This window comes from Podarcis gaigeae (assembly GCF_964106915.1).
Source record: "Podarcis gaigeae genome assembly, chromosome: 1".
Lineage (NCBI taxonomy): Eukaryota > Metazoa > Chordata > Lepidosauria > Squamata > Lacertidae > Podarcis > Podarcis gaigeae.
The window spans coordinates 22,813,614-22,837,741 of NC_139678.1; the positions used below are offsets into that span (position 1 = coordinate 22,813,614).

Below are 24,128 nucleotides of genomic sequence, written 5' to 3' on the forward strand. Positions count from 1 at the left end.
TGTGATGAGTTGAATTTTTGCTTATTTTGTTCAAGGTCAAAGGGAGAAAGGTGTGATTGCTATTAAGTCATGCAATGCTTATTTTCGTTATCTGGTGCAGGGTCCCAATTGCATATGCAGAATTCCAGGAAGGATGTCAATAGGTTTCTAGACATTCTTGCTTGAGAAATGTCTATACTTTTGCAGAGGCTGAAAACTAAGGAACATGATCAGGTCTCCTGAGGAAAAGACCAGTATCAGTTTTTAAATGTCCATATATTTTAGAATGTAAAGTTTGTAAATGAGGAAGATGCAAATTCTAGTGAACATCTGATTTGCAATGCAATCTTATGCAAGTGAACTCAGATGTAAGTCAGCAGTGTTCAGTAGGGGCTTGTGCATAGACAAGTATTTGTGGGGTTGCTGGCCTTAGTTTAATTCTCAAATTTATTACTGTACATCCACATTTATATCCTTTCAAGCCCCCTGGCACAGTGCTGCAGCTTTAACATTAAAAGAAGATAGATCTTTAAAATGCAATAACCTCTCTTTATTTTTATTTTTGGAAGGGGAAAGCAGGAGAGCTGAACCAGCTGTTAAATGAAGCAAAATCAATGCAGGAGAAGGCTGTTGCTTTTCAGCAAGAGAGAGATAAAGTCATGTTAGCACTCAAGCAGAAACAAATGGAGACTAGTGCCCTACAGAATGAGGTATGCAAGAGTTGCCAGCCTTTGGGGGCTTGTGGGCATATTTGCAAACTGAACAAACTCTCAGGGATGTCACACCCACCCCTAATCCAAGTACACACAGCAACCTGGTCTGTAGGTTGCAATATAATGCTCCTTGCAGGGTTGATTGGGGGTGGGGAGGCAGGGGACTCTGGGTACCAGGGAAAGTCTCTGTAGAAACATGTGGCACCATCGAAGGATGAAAATTGAGTGAATGAAAGAGTGGGTAGCTGAGGGTGAATAAGAAAAGCTGAAGCAATGTGCCCTCAATTAATTACACAGATACAGCATTTACGCGATAAGGAGCAGCGTCTGAATCAAGAATTGGAGAGATTGCGCAATCACCTTTTAGAAAGGGAAGACACTTCCACACGGGAAGCTTTAGCAGCTGAGGATCGGGAATCTAAGCTTAAAAAGAAAGTCCAGGTTTTGGAAGAAAAGCTGCAGTTTTCATCAACTGCGGTGGAGAATGCCAGGTAATAACTTTGCTTCCTTTAGCCTTATCGGTACCCAGAATCCTAGTCAGCAGCTAGTTTTGTTGAAATGTTTTGTCCAGACATCCTATTGAGATGGGCAATGATGTGAGAACACCCTTGTATGGTTTTGTCCAGAAGTCCTACTGGCACTTGTGTCACTTCTTTTGCTCTCTTTCAGAAAGTAATTCAAGTGTCAGTATACTACAGCCATCATGCTCAGACTTTTAACTGCAACACAGGGCCCACTCGTACATTTTTATCATTCTTATTGTTCCCTCCTTTCTGCCTGCCTGCCTTTCCTCCTTCTCTAAAGGCAAAAGGGAATGCTGGTGGTTTCACTTGTTTAACCTGCCCAGAATAAGTTATAATTAGTTTAATGCCAGAAAGGGGTGGGGGGATGGTTTGCAAGGGAATTTGAACCAGGGTTGAGTGAAAGTCCTGGAATTTTCAACTAGATCAGGGGTAGTCCTACCACCCACTAATGCATCTTTCTTGATGGTAAAATTTCCTTACCGCCCACCAGTGCTCAATGGAAGGAGGATTCAGCTTGTGCCCTAGAACACCCTACCACCCACCTAGATTCCTAAAACGCCTACTAGTGGGCGGTAGGGACCAGGTTGACAACCCCTGAACTAGATGGTGCATCAATAATAGGATAAGTCATACCTTAACACATGGTAGAGAGAGGTGTTTTATTCTTTAGGGTGGGAGCTGAAGGGCCTTGTTTGATCCATACATGCGGTAAAGCACAAGTAAGGCTTTAAGTGCTGGAGGCTTTCAGATTAGACAGAGAACATGAAAGAGGTTTTATAAAATGGTGTCAAGAAAATAGAGAGCAAAAGGGGATTTTCCTTCATAACACTAGAACTTGCAGCCTGACAATGAAAGTGATTGGCTGATGGATCAGGATGGATCAAAGAAAGCAACAGATCTCATTTATGGAATACAGTCATGGCCGACTCTGGGGTTGCGGCGCTCATCTTGCTTTATTGGCTGAGAGAGCCAGCGTACAGCTTCTGGGTCATGTGGCCAGCATGACTAAGCCACTTCTGACGAACCAGAGCAGCGCATGGAAACGCCGTTTACCTTACTGCCAGGGCGGTCCCTATTTATCTACTTGCACTTTGACGTGCTTTCGAACTGCTAGGTTGGCAGGAGCAGGGACCAAGCAATGGGAGCTCACTCCGTCGCAGGGATTCAAACTGCCAACCTTCTGATCAGCAAGTCCTAGGCTCTGTGGTTTAGACCATCATTTATTTAATATCTGCCTATAAAAACTGGCATTTCTGTTGAGTGTGTCACTTTAATCCCTCTTTTCCCCTGGGTTATATTAAGTCTGAAGAGAATGAAATACCTATATATAACTAGAATTGCTTCTAGAAGAGAGTAGTTTCAACAAAATTTGATTAACTTTTTAAAACCTTTATTGAAAGAAAGAAGAAAAGTGTAAACTCTTCTTCCTGCAAAGAATATCTGCAGGAACTGATTTCATGTTTATATTTTGAAGCCGAGGTGACAACTGCCAAATATCCAGACCCCTGAAAGGTCCAGGGGCAGCAGAAGTTAAGGTTTTTTGGTGTGTGTTTTTAAAATAACCCGGTTGATTTTACATATTTTACTTCAAGCCACCAGGCTAGCATGCAGGTGGAATCCTTGCAAGAACAGCTGAACTTTGTTACCAGGCAGAGAGACGAAACTGTCATGCAGCTAACAATTTCCCAGGACCAAGTGAAACAGTATGCTGTGTCCCTGGCCAACCTGCAGATGGTGCTAGAGCAGTTTCAGCAAGGTAAGTTAACTCCTCCAGAAATAAGAGTGCATTCATACTAGTTTATTTAAAAAATATACTTAATAGTATTTTGGTGATAAAACTGAGATATTCTCCCAGGTATCTGCTCTTCATAATTAGGTTTCTGTTTTTTAAAACACACACACACACACACACACACATATATATATATATATATATATATATATATACACACACACATATATATATATATATATAAAAGTAAAATGACGAGTGAGATGACGAGTGAGACCTCGTCGAAACGTCGCCTAGACACCCCAACTTTTACACGGGAAGACACCCGAGGACACCAAAACCTGCATTCCTGTACCCGTGAAAATCTACGAAAGCAAATAAAAGTAAAAGTGTACATATTTTATTTTTAGAAGAGAAAGCTATGTATTCAGCTGAGCTGCAGAAACACCAAAGGCAGACTGAAGAATGGAAGAAAAAAGTAGAGCAACTAGAAGATAAAGTAGTTTCGTTGCAGGTAATGTTGAAATGGTTCTATAATGCAGCCTCGTTTCTTTTAACTGGCATGGCAAACAACCACAGCAGCAGAAGGCAGCAGAAATAAGATACTAGATTATTGCTATAGAAAGGTATGAGGAAATATTGGGGGAAAGGATTGAGAGAGGAATAGAATCTGCCTGATCATGTCGTTAAATATTTTCTGCAAGCCAAGACCAACCAAAATTCTTCCCGCAGGTGAGGAGCATGATTTTTGGAAAGGTGTATGCCTTGTGGGTTTGAAAATAGGTGCTAGACCTGCAGTAAATCAAACTGCAGTCACAATTAAATCAAGGGTCAGCCTTGCCATGCAGTGAGGTGGTGAACTATTTAAGGCCATCCCAGCAGGTGTAGATACAAGACCCAGAGTCCTTAGTAAGATGTTCAGCTCTATTAATCACATATGGTAAGAATTCACCCATTTTGGTGGCATCGCTCAAGGAATATAATGCTTAAAGGAAACTTTAAAAAGTTTGGCCTAAGTTATACTGGTATGGATGTGTTTAATCCATTTGGCTAGCCTGATTTTAAACTCTGTTGTGCTGTATTGATAGCATAGTTATCGCAGTATATGGTTGCTATGGATGATCTACCTCATCTTGCAGGAAAACCTGGAGGAGGCAAACGCAGCATTAGAATCTGCATCAAGGCTAGCAGAGCAGCTGGATCTTAAAGAGGATCAAATTGAGGACCTTAAAAAACAAGGTAACAGATCTTGGTAGCAATGCACCAAAACCGAAAGATATCTGTGTTGGCCTATAAGAAAAAATTATAAAATCCATTTTGGTAGCAGTGCCTTTTACTAAGCTGACGAAAATGTCACAAAACAGTGTGCAAGCTTTCGAGACCTCCAAAATTCTTCATCAGACTAGATTGTAAACAGGAGGCCTTGGTGAAAACTGAAGCCTGCATAACACCAACAGAGCCTCATTTGAATGTCTGCTTCCTTCTCTCACATTCCATTAACACTGTAGCTCCACCGGTACATTGGACTCTGCTGCATGCAATGGAGCTTCTTCATCTTTTGTCCCCTTCAACCTCCCTTGCACCCTCAAAATCAGCTCTAGAGGGTTAGGGGACCCCCTGGAGCAGATTTGGGGTGGGGGGGAAAAGGAAATGTCAATCTTCTTGTACCAGTGGAACCCCAGTGGTGCAGCATTGGATGCAGCCCTTAGGCTTTTGCCAAATGCAGACAAGTGGTTTCACCCCCTCCTCACCAGTTTTTATTCTGCATCTCTGGAGATACTAAAGCCAGCTGCTTGCCGGGTCTCTCTCCGTCGTAAAGTAAAACACACAGGTTCCTGGGCAAGTGGGAGAAAGAACAAATACAAGCTAGGCAAAAGTAGATCAATTTTTGGTGGTGTACTAGATGGTGGGGGGCTGGGGGACAACAGAAGCCAGATTGAGTAGGTTTACCCAGCAGTTGGAGTCCCAAATGCAGCAGAAGCCAAATGCAACAGAAGCCATTTTGGCATATAAGCTATATATGTGTGTTTTGTTGTTGTTTAGTCGTTTAGTTGTGTGTATGTGTATGTGTGTGCTATGTTACTAAGTAGTGTGGAGCCACAGTGAAGTTAAATGCTGTTTTTCCCCCGGAGAGGGCTCACAAATTCACTTTTCCAAAAACAATTAGATTCTCTGATTTGCTTACAAATTCACTCACGTGCCAACAATAATGTAAATTGTAAAATTAAGGTGCCCTCCTTCCCAGCTGTGCCTTGTACGCATAAATCCAATCTACAGAATCTCATGTTGGGTTTGCTTACAATGTAAGCTTCCTTGGCTGGGGGGGGGGGGGCTGGGCGGTGAGCACTCCAAAGTTTTGATTAAATGCTTTTGTAATGTATTTTCTTTAACACTCAACTTGGCCAGACAGCAGAAGGATTTGCCAGGAGAAACCTTTTTTCTTTCTTTTTTAACAAAGAAAGCGGTAATTGTTTTTGCCTTGTGACAGAATTTGAAATGAAATATAAGCCAGTTTAAGATTAATGGTTTCTTGATAGGACAGCCGAATGGTATTAAAAGGGACTTCTTTTTTAGCAAAACATAATTAAGGCTCTTTTTGTGGGAAAATTATTTATAACTTAGTCGTGCCTTAATAGACCCTTCTCATAATAGGTGCTGGAGAATATAACCAGCCAATCCAAACATACTGCCAAACCCTATGGATCCTTCATCATGCAAATCTATAATTGTGTCTCCCTTATGGCCTTTGATGCTTTCATGTTATGGGGAGTTACTTTTTTATTTTAATGTGATGCTCCATTAACCATTGGATTTGCAAAAATAGTCCTTGGAGTTCTGCCAGGTCCCTGTGGCCTGCTCTTTTGAATGTCTCTGAGTAACTAGGCATGACTTAAGGGTAGTAGCACTTGTGCAAATTTCTGGAGACTGGTTCACGCAAGGTAGTCCCCACACAAATCACATCAGTCCTGTGAGCAAGGCTGTGCAAAAATGCTGCTGCAGTATCTGTTAAGCTGGGTGAGAGTGTTAAGCAATTGATCTTTGTTTCAGTTTTTAGCGTACCTTATTCTTGATGGCTCAGGGCTGATGACCTCTACAGATGCTCCAAATTTTATATTTTTAATCAGTGTTGAGTTGGTTAAGATGCTGAATTTGGAATGTCTTCAGGAGAGAATATCCTCCAGGTCACACCAGTCTTCTCTTTGCTGCATTGTCTGGTTGTTTTCTTTGTTCTTTGTTGGGGGGGGGGGGGCTGGGAGAAAAATGTAACTGTAATTTTTAAAGACTTTTTAAAATCATACTTCCCAGTTAGGCAAGGAATCTCAAAAGATATAAAAGCTCTTAGAGGATTCCTCTTACGTTTGAAGTTGTTGTTTTTTAACAGACTAAAAGACTTCACCTTCCTCATCTATTGAGGGTGTAAAGAAATTTGGCCATGGCAAATCAGCAGCCACATTGCAATAAAACTATTATATTTACCCCTTGATTATATAAACATTGCCCTAAATTCCAGCTGTGTGACTGCAGTCTGGATTTTTATAGCTGAAGTAGGATAATGTCACGTAAAGCACACACTGCATCCTGCAACCAAATATCAAAGTGCTACATGTTTATTTCCCCTTTTTACCTTTTGAAATGCCCTGTTGGAATTGGCAGACACAACCTCTTTCTGTAATCAGATAGTGAACTAAATTGGCTGGCTGATCAAATATTCAGTGAAATAACTTTGTCGGTAGCAGCTTTTTTTATACCATTATGATGCCGTTTGTTAACAAGGGCAGGAATGAAGATTACCAGGGCCCTAGTCCTGCAGCAACTGGGGGCAAATACTGGCAAAACAGTTCCTATGGTCCATTTGCTATATACCAGCAGGCATCTTCCAACAGAAATCCAAAGAGTCACCCATGGTGAAAGTTGCTGCCTAGTACTACACATCACTCCATCTTACTGCAGGGATCTACAATGAATAGATTGAGTAGCTTTTGAAAGAACTGAAAGTATCGTTTGAATTAAAATACACCAAGTCCTTCTCCAAGCAAGTCATTAAATTATGGAGAGTCGGGGGAATCTAAAGCACTTATTTGTGATGATAAACTTAAAAGTTTTAAACATTCTCTGCCTGAGCAATGAACCAAATCTTTTGATCAGTCCAGTATCCAGGTGCTGTTCTGTACCCATATGGTAGGAGGAGACTACTGTTAATTTAAGTTTAGAATTCAAAAGCCACAAGAAGAGTGTCACCCATTAACCTTCGAGGCTGAATAACTATGTGTATAATAACTAGTTCTCAGCATCTCGTGTCTTTATCATTCTTTTGTCAGCACCTTGCATTACCCTACTGTGAATGAGAAATAGGACACTGGGAAGGGTTATGCAGATAAGCAGTGAGGATTCTCAGTGGTGCTACTGCGTTCTGTAAGAAAGTAAAAGGTCTTCAGTCTAAAGGGAGGCAAAGAATCTGAGATTACCCAGTGGTGTACTTGAGCGTATGCCATGACCTTATACCAGATAAGTAAATGTTTCGTTCTTTGTAAATTTGTTCCTTCCAGAGAAAAGTAAAGCACTTCATTGGGCAGGGGCAAAACTACCCCAGTGATGATGGACGAAGACAGCACAGCAATAGGGGAAGGGGAAATTCTCTTTCTAATCTGCCTGTCAGCAGCTGCCATCTGCCAGAAGGGAAGAGCATTATTTATTTGGATGCTTCTATCCTTAGCACTCATGGTCAGTTTGAGTTGAACAGGTGCTAGAACTAGGTTTGACTATGCTTGTAGCAGTGGCTTCAGATGGATGAGAGGGCTGGGGATAGAAGAATTCTGCATCTCTTACTTTTCACTCTAGCATTCTTTCTTTCTTTAATGGCTGTCAGTGTAGTAGGTAGAAGTTGCAGGTTGAGACCATCTTTACCATTTGTGGAATGAAGGTGGGGAAGGATTGGCGGAGGGTTGAAAAAATTTTTCCTGGGTAGCTAGCTTAGCAATAATAGTCAACATTTTGGGAATTGTGCCACAAGGAGAGTCATACAGACAAGAGAGAATGTCTGCAGAAGGAAGGATGGAGAACAAAGTAGATCAGGACCTCTTGGGTGATCTCTGAGTGATTTGATAGATTAGCAAGGATTTCTGACTCTCAGTTGTTTAGCAGTTGGGAACAGCAGGCACATTTCCCTCTTTAAATAGGGATGCTGAAATGAAGAAAACTAGGGGTAACCAGGAGCAGACTTTTATGTGAAAGGAAGGACTATGAGCTCAGTTCAGTCTCGGTACCGAAAACAAATTTCTATGCTCAGAATGTTCTTGGGGGCACTCTGTTCTAACTCTGTGTCTCTTGTACCTGGCCTTGCCTGCTAGATCTTGAGTTTCTGTTAAAAAAGAGAGAGGATATTTTACAGGCCTAAAGTCTGCCTACCCCTGCTCTAATGCACACTAATAGTATGAATTCAGGGTGGTGGTGCGTATTGAGTTGGGTTGGGGATGGGATTGGAGCTCTCCTTTCCTCCCCCCAACCATCAGACATGACGAATGCTAGTATAAAAAAAGGAGACTGAATTCAAAAGATCTTATTTATACAAGAAAACATATAATGTCCTGTTGAACAGTGGCCAGATACATTCCCAGACACAGATTTGTTGGCCCAAGCTGCTGAAGGCTTTTTAAATGGATTGTTTTGGCAGGACAAATTATATTAATGGAAAAACATAAGAAAGACCAGATGCAGGTTTTTGAATTTCCATAAATGGTTAACAGATTACAGGAGAACACTGTAAATATCTCGTCTACAGAAGCCCATGCTGAAAGTTGGCTCTATTCTGTCCTGCATCATATTATATTCAGAAACAGATATTATGGCAAAATTAGCCAGTAGTGGAGAAAAGGTGCTTGGATTTCACATCTAAGGCGAGGATTCAGCCTAGCAATTAATTGTAGATGTATAATATCAAACTGAATACTGTATTGTATCATTTATAAAAGCAATAATTTATCAAGACATCTTTTTCTTTTTTTGTGTTTCATTTATATTCATCCTTGCTTCCAAACAGCTTGAGGTACTGGGCATGATTCTCCCACCTCCTTTTATCGTCGCAGCATCCCTGTGATGTAGGTTGGGCTGAAAGAGAGTAGGTGGTCCCAGGTCATTCAGTGAGATCTTCATAACCAAATAGAGATTTAAACTTGAATCTCCGCAGTCCTAGTCTGATACACTAGTCTGGTTTTACTTTTGTAGTTTTATTTCTATCAAAGAAAAGACAGAGGGGTGATTGAGTACTTCATTTCAATCTGACTATCCTAACATTAGCTAAAATTGTCCTTGCCTATTTTTTTATTCTTTAATTGCACATCCGGTGGGTAGTATCCAAGTAACTCATTCCATCAGCATGAGAATTTCCACTTGTGTAACAGATTTTCCCCTGCATGCTCCCTAAAACTGTTCTGGGGTTTCTCACAACCCTCCAGAGCTGGTTTGGGGAGGATACAGGTTGCATGTGGAGGTGGGGGAGTTCCATTGCACAAGCAGAAATTGTTGGGGTGAGTTAGTTGGGACACCACTCATTTCGTTTTAAAGCTTCATTCTTACATAGTTGCCCAAAGAGTTTATTAAATACTGCCAAATGGTGGTTGATCCTTATAACCTTTTATCTTCTCAAATGGTGAATCTTGAATCATAGGTGTAGATGCCCACCTGACTTATTTAAACAAAAATTCAACATGTACTCACAATGACTGTTTGGATTATCAAATCCTAGCTCATTCAACCAGGATATGCAAAATTTCTGTGCATCCACACACAGTCCCCTTGGGTGAGAGGGGAGCTAGGCAGGAAGCTACAGTTCTCTGCAGCTTCTCATGAAGTCTGATATGGGAGCTATGTTAAACCAATTTGCAAAAGTCAATTTTAAACCATGGTTTTGTACACTAGTTTGTTTGGTCGCCATTAGCCATAGTTCCCAGTTTGGACTTAATGTGAAGCTATTGTTCATTGTGGCTTCCTGGCTTATTTCCTTGCTTGTATGAATAGAGGAACAAAGGGGCTGAGCTCAAATATATACTGGTTTATTAAGCCCAGATTTCTCTAACTTAACACTCTCGGTAAACTGCTTTGAGGGTTGTTGTTTTCTAAAAATTGAACAGTGTATAAATTTTGTGAAATAAATAAAATAAGATTGCATGGAATGTGTCCTTAGCCATGTGTTTTAGATTTGTCATGCTGCCCCTGATTTCTTCCACTCAGTGGCTCAGTTCGCATGTTGCATTAAATCACAGTGAGTGTCTAACTGTGGGTTAAAATGAAGAAGCAACATGCTGATGTTCAGAACTCCTGCTTCACTTTTCCCCATTCCTGGCCATGCTGCCCTGTGAGCAACAACTCCCAAACCTTGGTTTGTTGTTAGCATGGCCAAGAGCCAGGGAGCAGCAGAGTAGAAACTTTTGAGTAGTGTGTACCAGCACACTGCTCATTTTGCATTAAGCCATAGTTAAAATCATTTGAAGTAACTTGCAAACACAGCCTATGTCAGGGTAATGTGACAGGTATTTTAACAAGAATTGAAAAGTAAAGCTTTTTCCACATGTATCGCCCTTCTCTGAAACAGCTCTTACGTTGTATTTGCTCTGTGCCAATTTATAATCCTTTTCATTGGGTAGAAATTTGGACAGATTGCTTCAAACTGTAAAAAGCAAAAAGGCATCATTATAATCCTTGCCTTGCTTTTATTGTATCAGCAAAAGCTAGGGAACATGATCCATTGTAAAATCTCAGTTTTTGCCATTTTAGGATGGAAAAATAGGATAGAGTTTTGACCCATGATTTTTTAGCAGAATGGATAAAAGGGAAGCTAAACTCATATTTGCACAGCACATATTTTTGAGAAACTCTTCTGCTAGGACCCCTAATGAGCACATCAGTTTTGTTTATAAAATTATTATAGCAAAGGTTTTTTTTTCCCCTGTAGGTGAACTCAAACAAGAAATGTTAGAAGATGCACAGAATAAGCTAATGAACCTCATAAACAGCACAGAAGGAAAAGTGGACAAGTGAGTGATTTTTAAGTGTTTTTAATTTGAAAGTTAAGTTATTTGGAGAAGTACAAGCTTGGCACAGTAAAATAATGGCTGTGGCGGCATCTGATATGGTTTAAAACAGGCTGGGTGGTTATTCAGTTAAGTTTTACTTAGAGTAGACTCACTGAAATTAATGAACATGACTAAGCTCAGTTCATTAAGTTCAGTGGCTCTAATGTGAGTAAAAGTTAGTTTAATGTTACCCCCTTTTTACTAAGGCTATACCATTTTATTGACTTATTACTGAATAATTGATAAAAGATCATTCAGATTATTTTTTAAAAGGTCCTCAATTGGCAAGGAGCTGTATCTGCTTCTGCAGCCGGGAGAGACCATGAACCAGAAACTCAAAAAGTTTGCTTTTTGTTGCCTCTCACACATTGCCTCAGTGGCCATTGGAGTCGGGTCTGCTCTGCTCCACCCCCCTTCCTCCTTCCTTCGTCAGTCCCATATTCCTGCCTGCCTCCCTCTGCTCACTGCTTTACCTTCTGCCTCCTCCCTCCCTCCCTTTTTCTTTCTCCTGCAACTCTCCCTGGCTCTCCATCTTTCTTCCCTCTGAGCCCTGCTGAACACTCCACTCACACTTCTAAAAGCAACACCTGGCTAATTGGGGAGGGGCCCCTGCAGGGCTGTTGCGGCATCCCATGTCAGTGACCAGATTCCTCCACCGGGGCACCCAGAGGAGTCTGCATGCCTTGTCCAGCCACCTAGAGCAGCGGATGGTTGACCTGGGAAGGCACAGATGGTGGGTGGGCACCTAGCCACTCGGAACCAGAGTTGAGAGACGTGAGTTTTGCGCACACACACCCCTGGCCTGCCCCCTTGGCGGGGGCCAACCTAACCAACCCTAAGTACACCCCTGAGAATAAAGAGAGATATTCAGTTCAGCCTCATGCATATGGTCAGCAGAGGACTATATATTAGTTTTCACCCCCTTTCCAAAATAAAGGTTTTAATCCTGGTTTCTGGTTGATGTTTACAACAGTCACACAAGGATTCCCTGCCACTGCAGTTTGTGAAAACTGTTTCTACGGAACTATATCCCATAAGGTTCCTAACCTGTAAATTCCCTTGGGATTTATCTCCTAGCACAAGATGGCCTCATTTCAACTTCAGCTGTTGATTACTGAATTAAATACCTGGGTAGTGCTTACCTTTTCCTCACACGCGTGCATAACTTGACTTACCGTATTTTTCGCTCTATAGGACGCACTTTTTCCCTTCTAAAAAGTAAGGGAAAATGTGTGTGCGTCTTATGGAATGAATGCAGGCTGCGTGGCTAAGCCCAAAGCCAGAAGAGCAAGAGGGATTGCTGCATTCACAGGCTGCGCAGTGCTCCGTCTCGCTGTTCTAGCTTGGGGTTAGCTGTGCAAAGCCTCCACAGGACAGCGGGGTGAAGGCACCCCGCTGCCCTGCGGAGGCTTCACAGGCTGTCCCCGAAGCCAGAACAGCAAGAGGCTATCCCAGAAGCTTTGCTGTTCAGGCTTCTGGGGTTCAGAATTTTTTTCTTCTTGTTTCCTCCCCTCCCCCAAACTATCTTATCGTCCGGTGCATCCCATTGAGTGAAAAATATGGTACCTTTTCACACAGGTGTTTAACTTGCCTGTCCGCTTCATGCCTTTACCTTTCCTTTGTTACTGGGGCTGAGATGGTTCTTCAACTGGGCTCCCCTCGTGTTCTTTGTACAGATGAATCATCAGGATGATAGTGTGCCATAAGCAAAGCTTTGGAGTGCAAAAGGTCCTCCACCCTCACTTTTCTCTGTTACTAGCAATGCCAAACAATGTTTTGACTGCTTTTGTGTCCCCTTTGGCAGAGTCTTGATGAGGAATCTCTTCGTTGGACATTTCCACACCCCAAAGAATAAACGTCATGAAGTGCTAAGGCTGATGGGAAGTATCCTGGGAATAAAAAAGGAAGAATTAGAACAGGTAGTTCTGATATGTCTCATTGCTATTTTCCTCCTCTCCTGCAATATCAGTACACTAGCATGCTTTCTTCTTTTTGCTGGGCTAGGCACAAGGGACAACCAGTCATCTACCATTCTGGAATGGAACAAGCTGTATATTTCCCAAACATGTTACAGTGTTTACCATTATTTTAATAATATTAAATCCATTCAAACACGTAAATGTTCACCAAAGGACTACATCTGTTGATGTTGATTGTGCAGCTTAAATTCTTACATACGTATCCAGATTGTCTGTTTGAAACTAGCTTTCTCGGTGTATATAGTTTTTGTTCTGGCTGAAATTTTTACACAAGTAAATTTTATAAACAAACTTTGGTTGGTTAGTTCTTTAATAAAATTGAAGTAAAGATTCTGTTTGATACTAAGTGTTAGAAGTAGGATTGTAACCTTTTCTTTTTGTTTTAAATTGCTCTCTAGTTGCTGTCAGAAGATCAAAAAGGGGTTACTCGATGGGTGACTGGGTGGTTTGGTGGAGGAGGTGCTGGATCAAAGAGTGTCCCCAACACACCTCTGAGACCAACCCATCACTCAGTTTTCAACAGTGTAAGTATTTTCCATTGTCTGCTTTTGTATAGAAAATGCAGGACTTCCATATTATAACTGCTGTCAACCTAGGTCATTGTTACACTTTCAGAATTATTGAAGGTGTTTGCATTTTAAAACCAGTGTCAAATAACTTGCTTGTGTTAAAATTAGAACCATACTGCTACTAGGATAGTTGTGCGCCATCTTGAACAGCTGAGCCAGGTATATATCATTTATTTCCAGAAATGTTATTTGTATTGGGTTAATTTGTCTTTCTCAGTCTTTCTCAGAGCTATTTGTGAAGTTCCTTGAAACTGAATCCCGTCCAACTCTTCCCCCACCAACACTCTCTGTTCATGACATGAAACCTTTAGCATCAACAGGAATCAGCAAAGCCACTGTTAGTCCTTCTAGCAACATTGCAGGTATTGTATTTTTATATTCCTAATACACAAAATGTTATGTTGAATCTGAGTGTTGACTTTTTGATTGTTGTCTTTCCAAATTTATATTTATTTGGATGCACAGTGTAAGGAGGGTGACAAATAAAATTAGAAGAATTTCCTCCTTTGCCAAGGTTCCAGCTGGGGACAGCAAAGCGATAACCATTGTGTGACCTGAAAGCCACTGTTCTCTTACCATTTTTTTTACTGCAAGGCCATGAATTTTAACCTGGATTTCCAGGCCAGGTTGCAATGTAGCAACAAATAAATACTGTATGATGCTGATGGATGAGTTAAATAGGCCTTGCAGAATATGGTTTTTAATATAACTTTGAAACTAAACTTTAGTCGTTGTGAATGTTTGGTTTCAGATTGTTGCAGTAAAGCTGGAGAATTTCCAGTCTGAAAGCTTATCTTTGAAAGTTTACATTTTTAAATAAATTTATGTTTTATATGCCTTTTGTCCTCGTTGCTTGAAGGTGCCATATTTGGTTTGGCAGTCACCCAGTTTTCTTGTCTGGACGAAATGTTCACAGGGACTTTGTCCACACAGGAACAGGATTATTGTCCTATAGAAGCAGACACCCATTCTATATCCCTGAATTGTTTGGGTTTTTAAGATTTCTTTTATATATTAAGAATAGGCTATCAGACATAAATACATTCTTTCAAGGTTTCACTCAGTGAGCAAAAATCTGTGACCTTGACGTTAACTCCTGACAGACTTTTTTCAATTCTTCTTTTAGAAGAAAAACTACATTTCTGTTCACAGGCTTGTAGTTAAATCTTTACAAGGTCTCATTCACACAAAATGGTCTTGCAACTGCGCTGTGAATTCTCCAGGTGGAAATCTTTGTGTGTGCAGAATCTTGCTACACTGATCTGATTATTCACTACACAACTGATAATTTATTTATCTTTTGGTGGGGGTTGCTTTTCCAGAGACCATTGCACTTACTATTTGCGTGATTTTCACTAGGGTGTGTCTGCAGTGTTCAAAGTGCAAAGGAAAGAGGATAGCCTTTGGTTGTAACTAATAGCTTGTTGGGTGGCAGCAGTAATCGGCTCCCCCTGGGGAAAGAAGTGGTCCTCCTGGCTTTGAAAGAGGCTGTGGTGAGAGGGCCCTGGAAAGAGGGAAGGGGGAAATAATTCATTAGGTCAGATCTACTTTTGGGATTGGAACACTGCCTTGGTCACCCAGGTGGATGACCTGCACCTGGAGATGGATGGGGGTATGGTCTCATTATGTTAGGGTGTTTTTCTAAGAATGACACTTTTTAGGCCATGACTTTCCTGTAAGAATGATTTTCTAATAATAATAATAATAATTTTACTACTGCACTTTCTATCAGATCCAACAGGCTCAGGAACCACCAGAAGACCAGGTGCAAATCCATTCCTTGCACCCCGGTCAGCAGCAGTCCCTCTCATCACCCCAACGAATCTTGGAACTGGCGGATCAGGACATCTGCTTATGAAACCCATTTCTGATGCTTTGCCTACTTTCACACCTTTGCCAGTAGCACCTGATGCTAGTGCTGGGGCAGTACTAAAAGACCTGCTAAAGCAATAGAGAATTCTGGGTCCAAGGATGGCAATGATAGAAGCACTTTAAGGAGAAAGGGGGAAAAAACCCTGAGTTTATATAATATACCGCAAAGAGGCCTTTTGTAAAAAGTTGTTTGTTTGTTCATTTTCAATTGCTTGTAAGTTGCTTTGTGTGTCTTTCTCTTTGCCCCTTAAAAAGCGAAGTTTGGAACTAATCCAGCAATATTTGGATGTTGTAACCATCACAAGAAAAACAGCCCTTCCTATTACTAGTTTGCCGAGTTAACTTTCAAATTGAAAAAGCTGATCTACATGTGAAATAACACGTTAGCATTGGAGAACTTAACAAATCAGTTCAAGGCTTTCCAACCATGTATGCCGTTTCTTTCTTTGACAAATGAGGTGTTACATAGAGTGCCTTTATATAAAAAGGACACAACTTCTCTAGAAAGGGCTGCAAGCACATTAGGAATCCAGCTCGGTGTCAGGATGCAGACAGCATCCAGGATGCATCTGGTCCATTTAAGTATCACTTCACTGATTCCAGCCAACGCCTTCTGGAGCCTGGAATGATGGGGAAACAAATGCAATCTGCTGTTTGTTTTGAGGGAGCCTGGGGCCATATGTTCCCAGTCCTTGAACTGATGTTCAGATACTGAGCCCAGTCGTGGCATTTCAGTCTGGAAAAGCCTTCCTTTCATAAAGCGGGAGGAAACTTGCTTTGAATTATCCAGTGTTGTATTGATCTAGAATGTGTTCATGTGGTCAAGTATCCTCTCTTGAGCCAGAATGGGTTGTACTGCAACACGATCCTCTGAAAGGATAAAGTACAAGTAGGAGGTTTCCAAAATAAATGGCATGAGCTGACCAAGTCAATTTTTTAGGAATGCTGGAGATAACAGGATCATAATTGTGTTGACCAAAAATTCAGCATAATCCAAAGCCAATTTATTTGAATATGGAGGATGGGCTGGTATCTGTGAAAGAAGTTGCTTCTGTTAAAGTTCTCTGAGAATTCATAGTTGCAGGTTTTTGTTTTGTGTGCAAGAACATTAACACCCCATAAATGTTATTAATGGGTAACACCTCAGTTGGAGTTTCTTAGCTCCTAGTAGCTACATGGAACAATGAAAACTCAAAACTAACCAGCAATAAGGAGTTTGTGGACATTTTCCCTTTATTTTTTGTTGCATATCAACATTTAGTGACTGACCACTAATAAGCAACCTGATTTTCCCTATGTATATTCATGGTGTGTGTGGTTGAAATATGCAATACTTTAATGGTTCAAAATGTATATTTAAGAAATGCTTGCTTATACTTACAGAATTGATTGAAGATTCCAAGTATAAACGTATGTATAAAGCTTAAAAGGAAGATGCTTATTCCAAATATGTGTAAATAGGTCTACGTAAGAACTAGTAGAATTCTGTAAATTTTGCTGCACAGTCTTGCACAGTTTATATTGAGTGTGTCAGTGTATTGACACATGTAATGAAAGGTGTTCCTGCCACCTTAGAAAAATAAGTTGAGACACAACATCTGTTTAAAGTGTCAGGTTTTTTCTATAAAACTTGAGTTTTCTGCCATTGTTAATAATATAATTAGTATTGAAAGGTATTTTGTGTAAGTTCTATATTAGAACTCACAGCCTTTTCTCCTGTGTATCTTAGTTTTTGCCCTGCAGTTTGAACTGTAAGTATAGACTCAATCACGGATATGTAGTTGCCTGGAAGCTGCCAAATCAATGAATCACAAAGCCTTTTGTTTATATTTATTGATAGCATTCTAAATCCATATAGGTGAATCTCTGGCAAGGTTTCATGAGTTTATATTCATAATGAAGTGTTACATTTTGGCATTTCATATCCCCAACATTCTTCATTGACTCTGTTTTTGTAGATTGGGGTTTTTGCAAATAAGGCAAACATAGGTTAGGGATTGGAAGTGTATGAACTTTTAATCTATAAACTTCCAAATGGTTTCTTCACACATCTTAATGTTGAGTTTATAGGCCACTTGAAACATTGCTTTCCTTGAAAACCCAACTTTATAGAATGGCTATAATTTTTCCAATGGACTATAAAGAAAACTTAAAATATGTGTTGTGTGCCTTCTTTCTGTCACATACGTTTTATATCTGTGTGGTTGCTTTAGCATACAGTTCTTAAAACTGCTTACTGTTAATGATGCAACAAATGAAACTAAGCAGAACAGAGGAAGTTTCACATCATGGTGGATTTTGCATTTGTATGTCAGTACTTCTTGCCATGGCTGTGCGATTTCATGTTCATGCAGTTCAATGTACTGAATTGGGCACAAAATTCAACATTTTGGTAATGTCAGCTTTCCTTTTTATTAAGTTTTTTGTCATCATTACAAAACCAGACAATAGCTCAGAATGTGATGAGAATGTGGGATTTTCCCCTCAATTATTAAACGAATCAGAATGTATTATAATGGAAGTTTCATAATTTATCCAGGTTGGGAAAACCACTGTTCTTTGACATAAGATTTAGATGCCTCCACCCCATTCCTCTCCCCGCTCCAGCACAGAGTGCATTATAGCATGCAAAATACCCTGTTCTATTAGAATACTTCCAATAAGAATGTAGGAGATAAGTGAAATTTTGTAAAGAAAACTTCTTTTATTCTTGCCTGAAGAAAACCTGAAAACTGTGCAACTGCCTTGGCTCGAGTAGTTTGATAAAATATTTTTTCTTGTGCACATGGCTATTTGTGCTAGAATGTGGGTGCTTATCAGAAATGCACATCTGATTAAGAGTGAAGCAGTAGAGATCAATAACTTATTGCATGTGGATAAATGGCCATGGGTGTCAGTTGGATACACATTTGAATCAGAATGTACACTTTTTCACACCTGTCAACTGTGTGTGCATTAGGCACATCCATAGTTTGCCACAAGTAATCGCAAATAATTATGAACAACAGGAGCTGGATCAGGTTGTATATCTGAGTCAACTTTGATGTGGCCTCATTTCAAGATCAATGGGTGAATATTGTAGTAACAGTTACCAATGAATGGTAGATTTTTGCATTAAGTATCTGCAGACTTGGCAAAAACTGAAAGGTAACACAGCCTTATGCAGTAAAAATGTCAGTAAGAGCACCCCAACTGTTAATATCAGATTGATCATCTTGAAGATATGGTAAGATCATATCTAGGACTACATCAGCATGAGGTGAATTTTGCAATTTGTTGATCTACATAGTGTATAAATTATAATTTAAAGGCAAAGCCACACACACTTAGTTCGAAATGGCCTTAGTGAATTAGGCTAATCAGAACATGAGTTTAGTAACTTGCTACAAAGTCCTTAAAGATGTTTGTCTCATATGCATGCCATGCAGATGAACTAGTGCAGTGAAAGTAATTGCACATTCTTATTTTGCCAGTGGCATTGATAAACTGTTTAGCTTATAAACTAGGTTGCACTTGCTTGTGAAAAGTATTTCCCTGGTACTGTTGCAAATTAATACTGTTCTAAGTGGAAGTTTGGGGAACACTTTTTCTCTTCGCTTCATTGTGTTTACATTAGTGATCACTGGAGCTAGTCTTCCATCCACAAGTCATTGTTCAGTTTCATTACTCAATGGCTTATGCAGGTACCAGTTCACAAAACAGCTGTGTATGAAGGATGGAGAGAAAGACCCTCAAATCTAGGGGTGTACCAAGTTATGTGCCAGGCAGCAGCATTCAAAAAATGCACATGAATACAAAATGGTTTCAAGGCTCTAAAACTGCAGATAAGATTATTGAAGTTCATTCCATGGAGAAAGTTCGCAGACTCCTATTTCTCTCATACCTAAAATATTAAAAATGTGTCATGATCCCGTTTCATTCCTTTCAACTGAAGGAGTGCACAAAGGCTATAAACCTCTGGCAGAATGGTAAAAGGGCTGGTCTTATTCTAGTCACTTTGTGAATTTTATTAAGTAATATGCATGTTTAGTGATAAACTAAAGGGACGGGAAGAGGTCAGTTGGTACTTGATACTTGATAGCAGGAGGGAAAGATAAAGGTGTTGGGGGAATAGAAGATGACTTTGGGACATAACTGTTGACCAACAGATACAGAATTATATTTGCCTTGTTCAAAGAAGGAATCCTCTTGTTGCATTATAATGTAGTTTGCAAAGGAATTATTTTTAAAAAATACCTATTTGAAAAATCATGAAAATGAAGAAGGTGGCTTCAACAATGGCAATGAAGTCGAACAGTGTTAAGATTTTCATCCACCCAAATTGTTAAAAACCAGGTGCTCTTTAGTGTAGTAAAACCTCTTCAGCAACACAGTTCTGGACTGGAGGGCTCAAGAGGAACAAAAGGTGGTTGTGAATTACATATCATCCCAACCTTTCACAGATAAAAATATGAATTCCTTGTGTATTTTCAACACCCCTGTTCCCACACTGATGGCTGTACCTGTCTATCTGCTGCATGTTGCACTCATCTACTCTGCAGTAGCTCCCCTGATTTAAAAGCAGAAGGCTTCTGGTACAAAAAGCATTCCTGTCCTATGATATCTATACCAAAATATACCTCACGAGTTGTAGCATAAGAAATTATAGTCTGTGCACTACTTGGTGCCTCGACAACACAATCCTTTTTTCCTTTCTTCTCAGATGTAAGCTCCATTAAGTTCAGTGGGGCTCAGGTAGTTATAAGATTTCAACCTTAGGCTCAATGGCTGTGCATTTATGCATATATAGAGACACTAGGTATCTGTTCTCTTCCCAGATTTAATATCTAGCAGCTTTCATGCACAAGCTTATGCAAGGTCCACATACACTCTCTAAAAGGCAAAAACGCTGTTGTACTCCAAGCACCTGCTTAGCTGAAGGAGTTGCCAGAAGGAGGCATACAAGCCAAGGAACCACCTAACCATCTTAGGTACTCCACTCCAGATTTGTTTGATTTTTAACACAATTTTTATTGAGTTTTCCATATTTCATTACAATTTCATTACACAAATCCATAACTTAAAACATTGCTCACACAAAGCACCGACTTCCTTCCCACCCTCTTTCTGACTTTCAAATATCTTTACCAATTCTTCGCATTTCTATAGCCACTTTTTTACCTTATATCTACTTTTGACGTTCACCACCTTATATGTAAAACAGCTCCTTATTTTCACATCACCAAACATTTCAACTCAGACCTACAAACCTTTTCAAATGTTTACAGTTTTCTTTCATATAAAATATAAATTTGCTCCAGTCCTTTTGAATCCACTCCAGATTTGTGTAGGGTTTACTCCTTAGCCTTTTTCTTCTCCCACAAGGCAGCAGAATTTTCAGATCAGTTTTCCTTCTCCTAGATGGGCTAGCTTTGCAGGTTGGTGAGCCACATCCTGCCCCTCATTTCCCTCTACATCACATGCAGAACCCACCTTCTTGACCACGGAACCCACTATTGGTCTCGTCTACTCAATCTGCAGAAGCCTGTCTTCATTGCATGCAGGGGAACCTCTCTAAGTCACAGGGGGTTTGAGACCCATTGGCTCACTTCACCTGCTTTAGCTGGCCACTGAAAGCCATTTCCCGAGATGTGGCCGCTATCACATGCTTCTAGGAGCCACAGGTGAGGGTTCCATGCAGGGTGGGGGCCAAAGGTGAACAAACCATCCCAGAAGGTGCATAGTGTGTTGCTCACCAGTAGTGCTACCCCTCCCCTGATATCCCATACACCCCAGGAAGGTATCATAGAGCAAGCAAAGAAGTGGTGAGAATCTGTATCTTACAAAAAAATACTGCAAAACAGAATTTGGATTGCATTTTAGCAGTCAAAGTTCAACCAGTGTGGGAACAGTGGATTAATTTGATATTGTATACCTAATATTAGCTATAAACCTTCAGCATAGGATGGACTAGAAGTGTTTAAAGTTAATCAGTCAGACTACGAACGCGAACGGGACTTGGCTTGCCGTTTATGCGGAGTCAGTATAGTCTCTTATCTGAAAATCCATTCAATTTGCACTTATCTCTGAACTTCATGTAGTTTCTGGAATAATGAATTTTAAAAGGATATGGGTACATTGCCAACATTACGATAAACAATAAAAAACCACACCAAATAGTGATTTAAAACAACACTATATCATATTGCAGACAGCAGTTAAAACAAACAATGCAGAAATATCATAAAATTATTGGCCCAAAGCCTTTTTTTAAAAAAAGGATTTACATGTTTCTTGAATGCAGGTAAAGGTTTATTAATAGTTAAACTAGTCAGGCAAGTTTATGAGACAATGGCCACCTAAGGACCACCATTAGTCTAAAAGGAGAAGAGACTGCCCTCTGGGCAAATGGGTGGAATTTTTGCCCTCTAACAAGCTGCTACTAGGAAAGGAAATAGGCAGTGCTAGAAGCAGCAGCAGCTAAAGACAGAGCCATTTTTGCTTGATTCCAAGGCTGTGACTCTGGGAGAGGCAAGACCTTCTAGGTCCGGATGTTAATGCTGTGAGCCCCCCACCCCAAATCTTAGGCACAAGTTGTATATTTGTGTAGATAAACTATATATCATAACTATATATCATTCCAAGGAAACCAAACCCTGGGAAAGTGTCCGGAACCCTTCAGAGGCTGGGATGGCATGCAACAATACATAGAAAGCAGCCATATACTGTCTGTCTAGTGCACTATTGCCTATATACCTTGTGAAACATGGACCACTTATAAACGCCATCTCCAACTCCTCGAAAGATTCCATCAACAGTGTCTCCAAAAAAATTTACACATCACTTGGGAAGACAGGAAACAAATGCCAGTGTACTGGAAGAAGCAAAGATCACCAGTGTCGAAGCAATGATTCTTCAATATCAACTTCGTTGGACTGGTCATGTTGTTCGGATGCCTAATTATTGTCTTCCAAAGCAACTACTCTATTCTGAACTTTAAAATGGAAATTGTAATGGCGGTGGTCAACAAAAGAGGTTTAAAGACTCTCAAGGCAAATCTTTTAAAATGTAGTATAAACACCAACAACTGGCCTGCGAGCGCTCCAATTGGAGAACAGCCTTTACCAAAGGTGTCGTGGACTTTGAAGATGCTCAAACTCAGAACACAAGGGAGAAACACGCTAAGAGGAAGGCACACTTGGCAAACCCTCACCATGATCAACTCCCGCCCGGAAACCAATGTCCCCACTGTGGAAGAACGTATGGATCCAGAATTGGCCTCTACAGTCACTTACGGACTCACTTTTAAAACCATATTTATGGAAGACAATATTACTCAGCTATGAGTGATCGCCGAAGAAGAAGAAGAAGAAGAAGAAGAAGAAGAAGAAGAATTTATTTGTATTTATTTACTATATTTTGCTATTACATTTTAATTCTACCTTTCCTCCAAGGAACTCAAGGAAGGAATTAATTCTTTGCCCATCAGATGGTTGAAGCTCTCTTTGGTATATTTGGTGGGCAACAAATTGTTTAGGAAGGGATAAGATAATGAGACATAAGCAAGATTAGTTCTTGAGGACGTCTTTCTATCTGCCCCATCCCAGTACTGCTGTTCCTCCTGTGGCACGCTCCTCAGTAACATTTGCAGCGGGAAAGGCTTCCCTTCAAACTGTGAGCGGTTTTTTTTTTTTTTTAATCCTGGCAGGCTCCTCAGGAGTGTTGTGAGGAGTCTAGCCAGTTGGTGAGCTCTCTAATCTAAAACAGCTGTCCCCAGACTGAGGCCTCCCATTTGCATTGTTTAACATACTTAGAAAATGAAGTGTTCATTTTTAACATTCCTCCTCCAATTGGTTTAATGCTGAATTACAGAAGAGAACTAAGCAAAACCAGGTGCTTTTGCTGTATTCTCTCCAGTGTCTAAGGAGGAGCAGATCTCTCCTTCTCCCTTCACTCTTCTCCCCTCCTTCCTTCCCTCCCTCCCTCCTCCTCCTTCCTTCCTTCCCTCTTTCTCTCTCTCTCCTTCTGCTTCTCTATGATTTTGGGTCTTTCATTCTGTGGAATATAAATGATGGCAGGACTAACGTTCTGGCAAAAGGTTTAATGTGCAAAACTATTTTTCAGCTATTCAGCTGTGCACACATTATTTTCCCCGCTCAACTTTTTTCTTCAGTTTTGGACATGACAGGATTAAAAAGGTAGGTCCTATGCACTCTCTTTCTCTCCCTCTCTCCCTCTCTTAGTGTTTACTGAATACAAACCTTGCTTAATAGCTGATGTCTCTTCTCCTATCACATTTTCTAAAACTGTATGTAAACTAACAGGAGGGAGAGCAGGGAAACAGAGTATTCTGTAGCATGACGTATACCAATTTCCTTTGCACTCTTTTCTCTTTTTGCCCTTGATAGCTGCAGTAACTCATAGAAAGTGTGGATCTTAAAAGGGGTTTCCCCCCCTGTGCAAACATGTATAAAAAATTATTGATTTCATCGATCACTATTATTTAACTGCTATTGCATCTGGTGGCTAAGCCAGCCTCTCCAGCTGATAAATGTGACAGATCTCTTGAGAATAGCTGTCTGGAAGAAGTGCTAGGGATTGTAAATAGAACTCTTACAAAAGTAAACCTGGAAACATGACACTGAAGAGATATACAGAAATTCAGGGATTTGTTGTTGATGAGGAAGATTATATCACTCTCCCTGTAAATGG

The 24,128-nt window shown here is 40.4% G+C and overlaps 2 protein-coding genes across 3 annotated transcripts in view; both read left to right on the top strand.

Annotated features, from left to right (window-relative positions):
* TRIP11 (thyroid hormone receptor interactor 11) overlaps positions 1–17,594 on the top strand; it is a 33,663-nt gene extending 16,069 nt beyond the window's left edge. The window contains exons 11-20 of the mRNA XM_083729416.1: positions 549–689; positions 990–1,183; positions 2,809–2,972; positions 3,359–3,462; positions 4,088–4,187; positions 10,897–10,978; positions 12,822–12,936; positions 13,395–13,520; positions 13,783–13,927; positions 15,298–17,594. Of these exons, the coding sequence (XP_083585542.1) occupies positions 549–689; positions 990–1,183; positions 2,809–2,972; positions 3,359–3,462; positions 4,088–4,187; positions 10,897–10,978; positions 12,822–12,936; positions 13,395–13,520; positions 13,783–13,927; positions 15,298–15,518 (1,392 nt within the window). The 3' untranslated portion in view covers positions 15,519–17,594. The remainder of the gene's footprint in view (positions 1–548; positions 690–989; positions 1,184–2,808; positions 2,973–3,358; positions 3,463–4,087; positions 4,188–10,896; positions 10,979–12,821; positions 12,937–13,394; positions 13,521–13,782; positions 13,928–15,297) is intronic.
* A 5,258-nt stretch (positions 17,595–22,852) lies between these two features.
* Positions 22,853–24,128, top strand: part of FBLN5 (fibulin 5) — a 53,624-nt gene continuing 52,348 nt past the window's right edge. Inside the window, exon 1 of one of the 2 annotated variants that reach the window (XM_083735815.1) lies at positions 22,853–23,614. In XM_083735815.1, coding sequence (XP_083591941.1) covers positions 23,520–23,614 — 95 coding nt within the window. In that variant the 5' untranslated portion in view covers positions 22,853–23,519. The remainder of the gene's footprint in view (positions 23,615–24,128) is intronic. The other variant, XM_083735816.1, reaches the window with a different exon arrangement.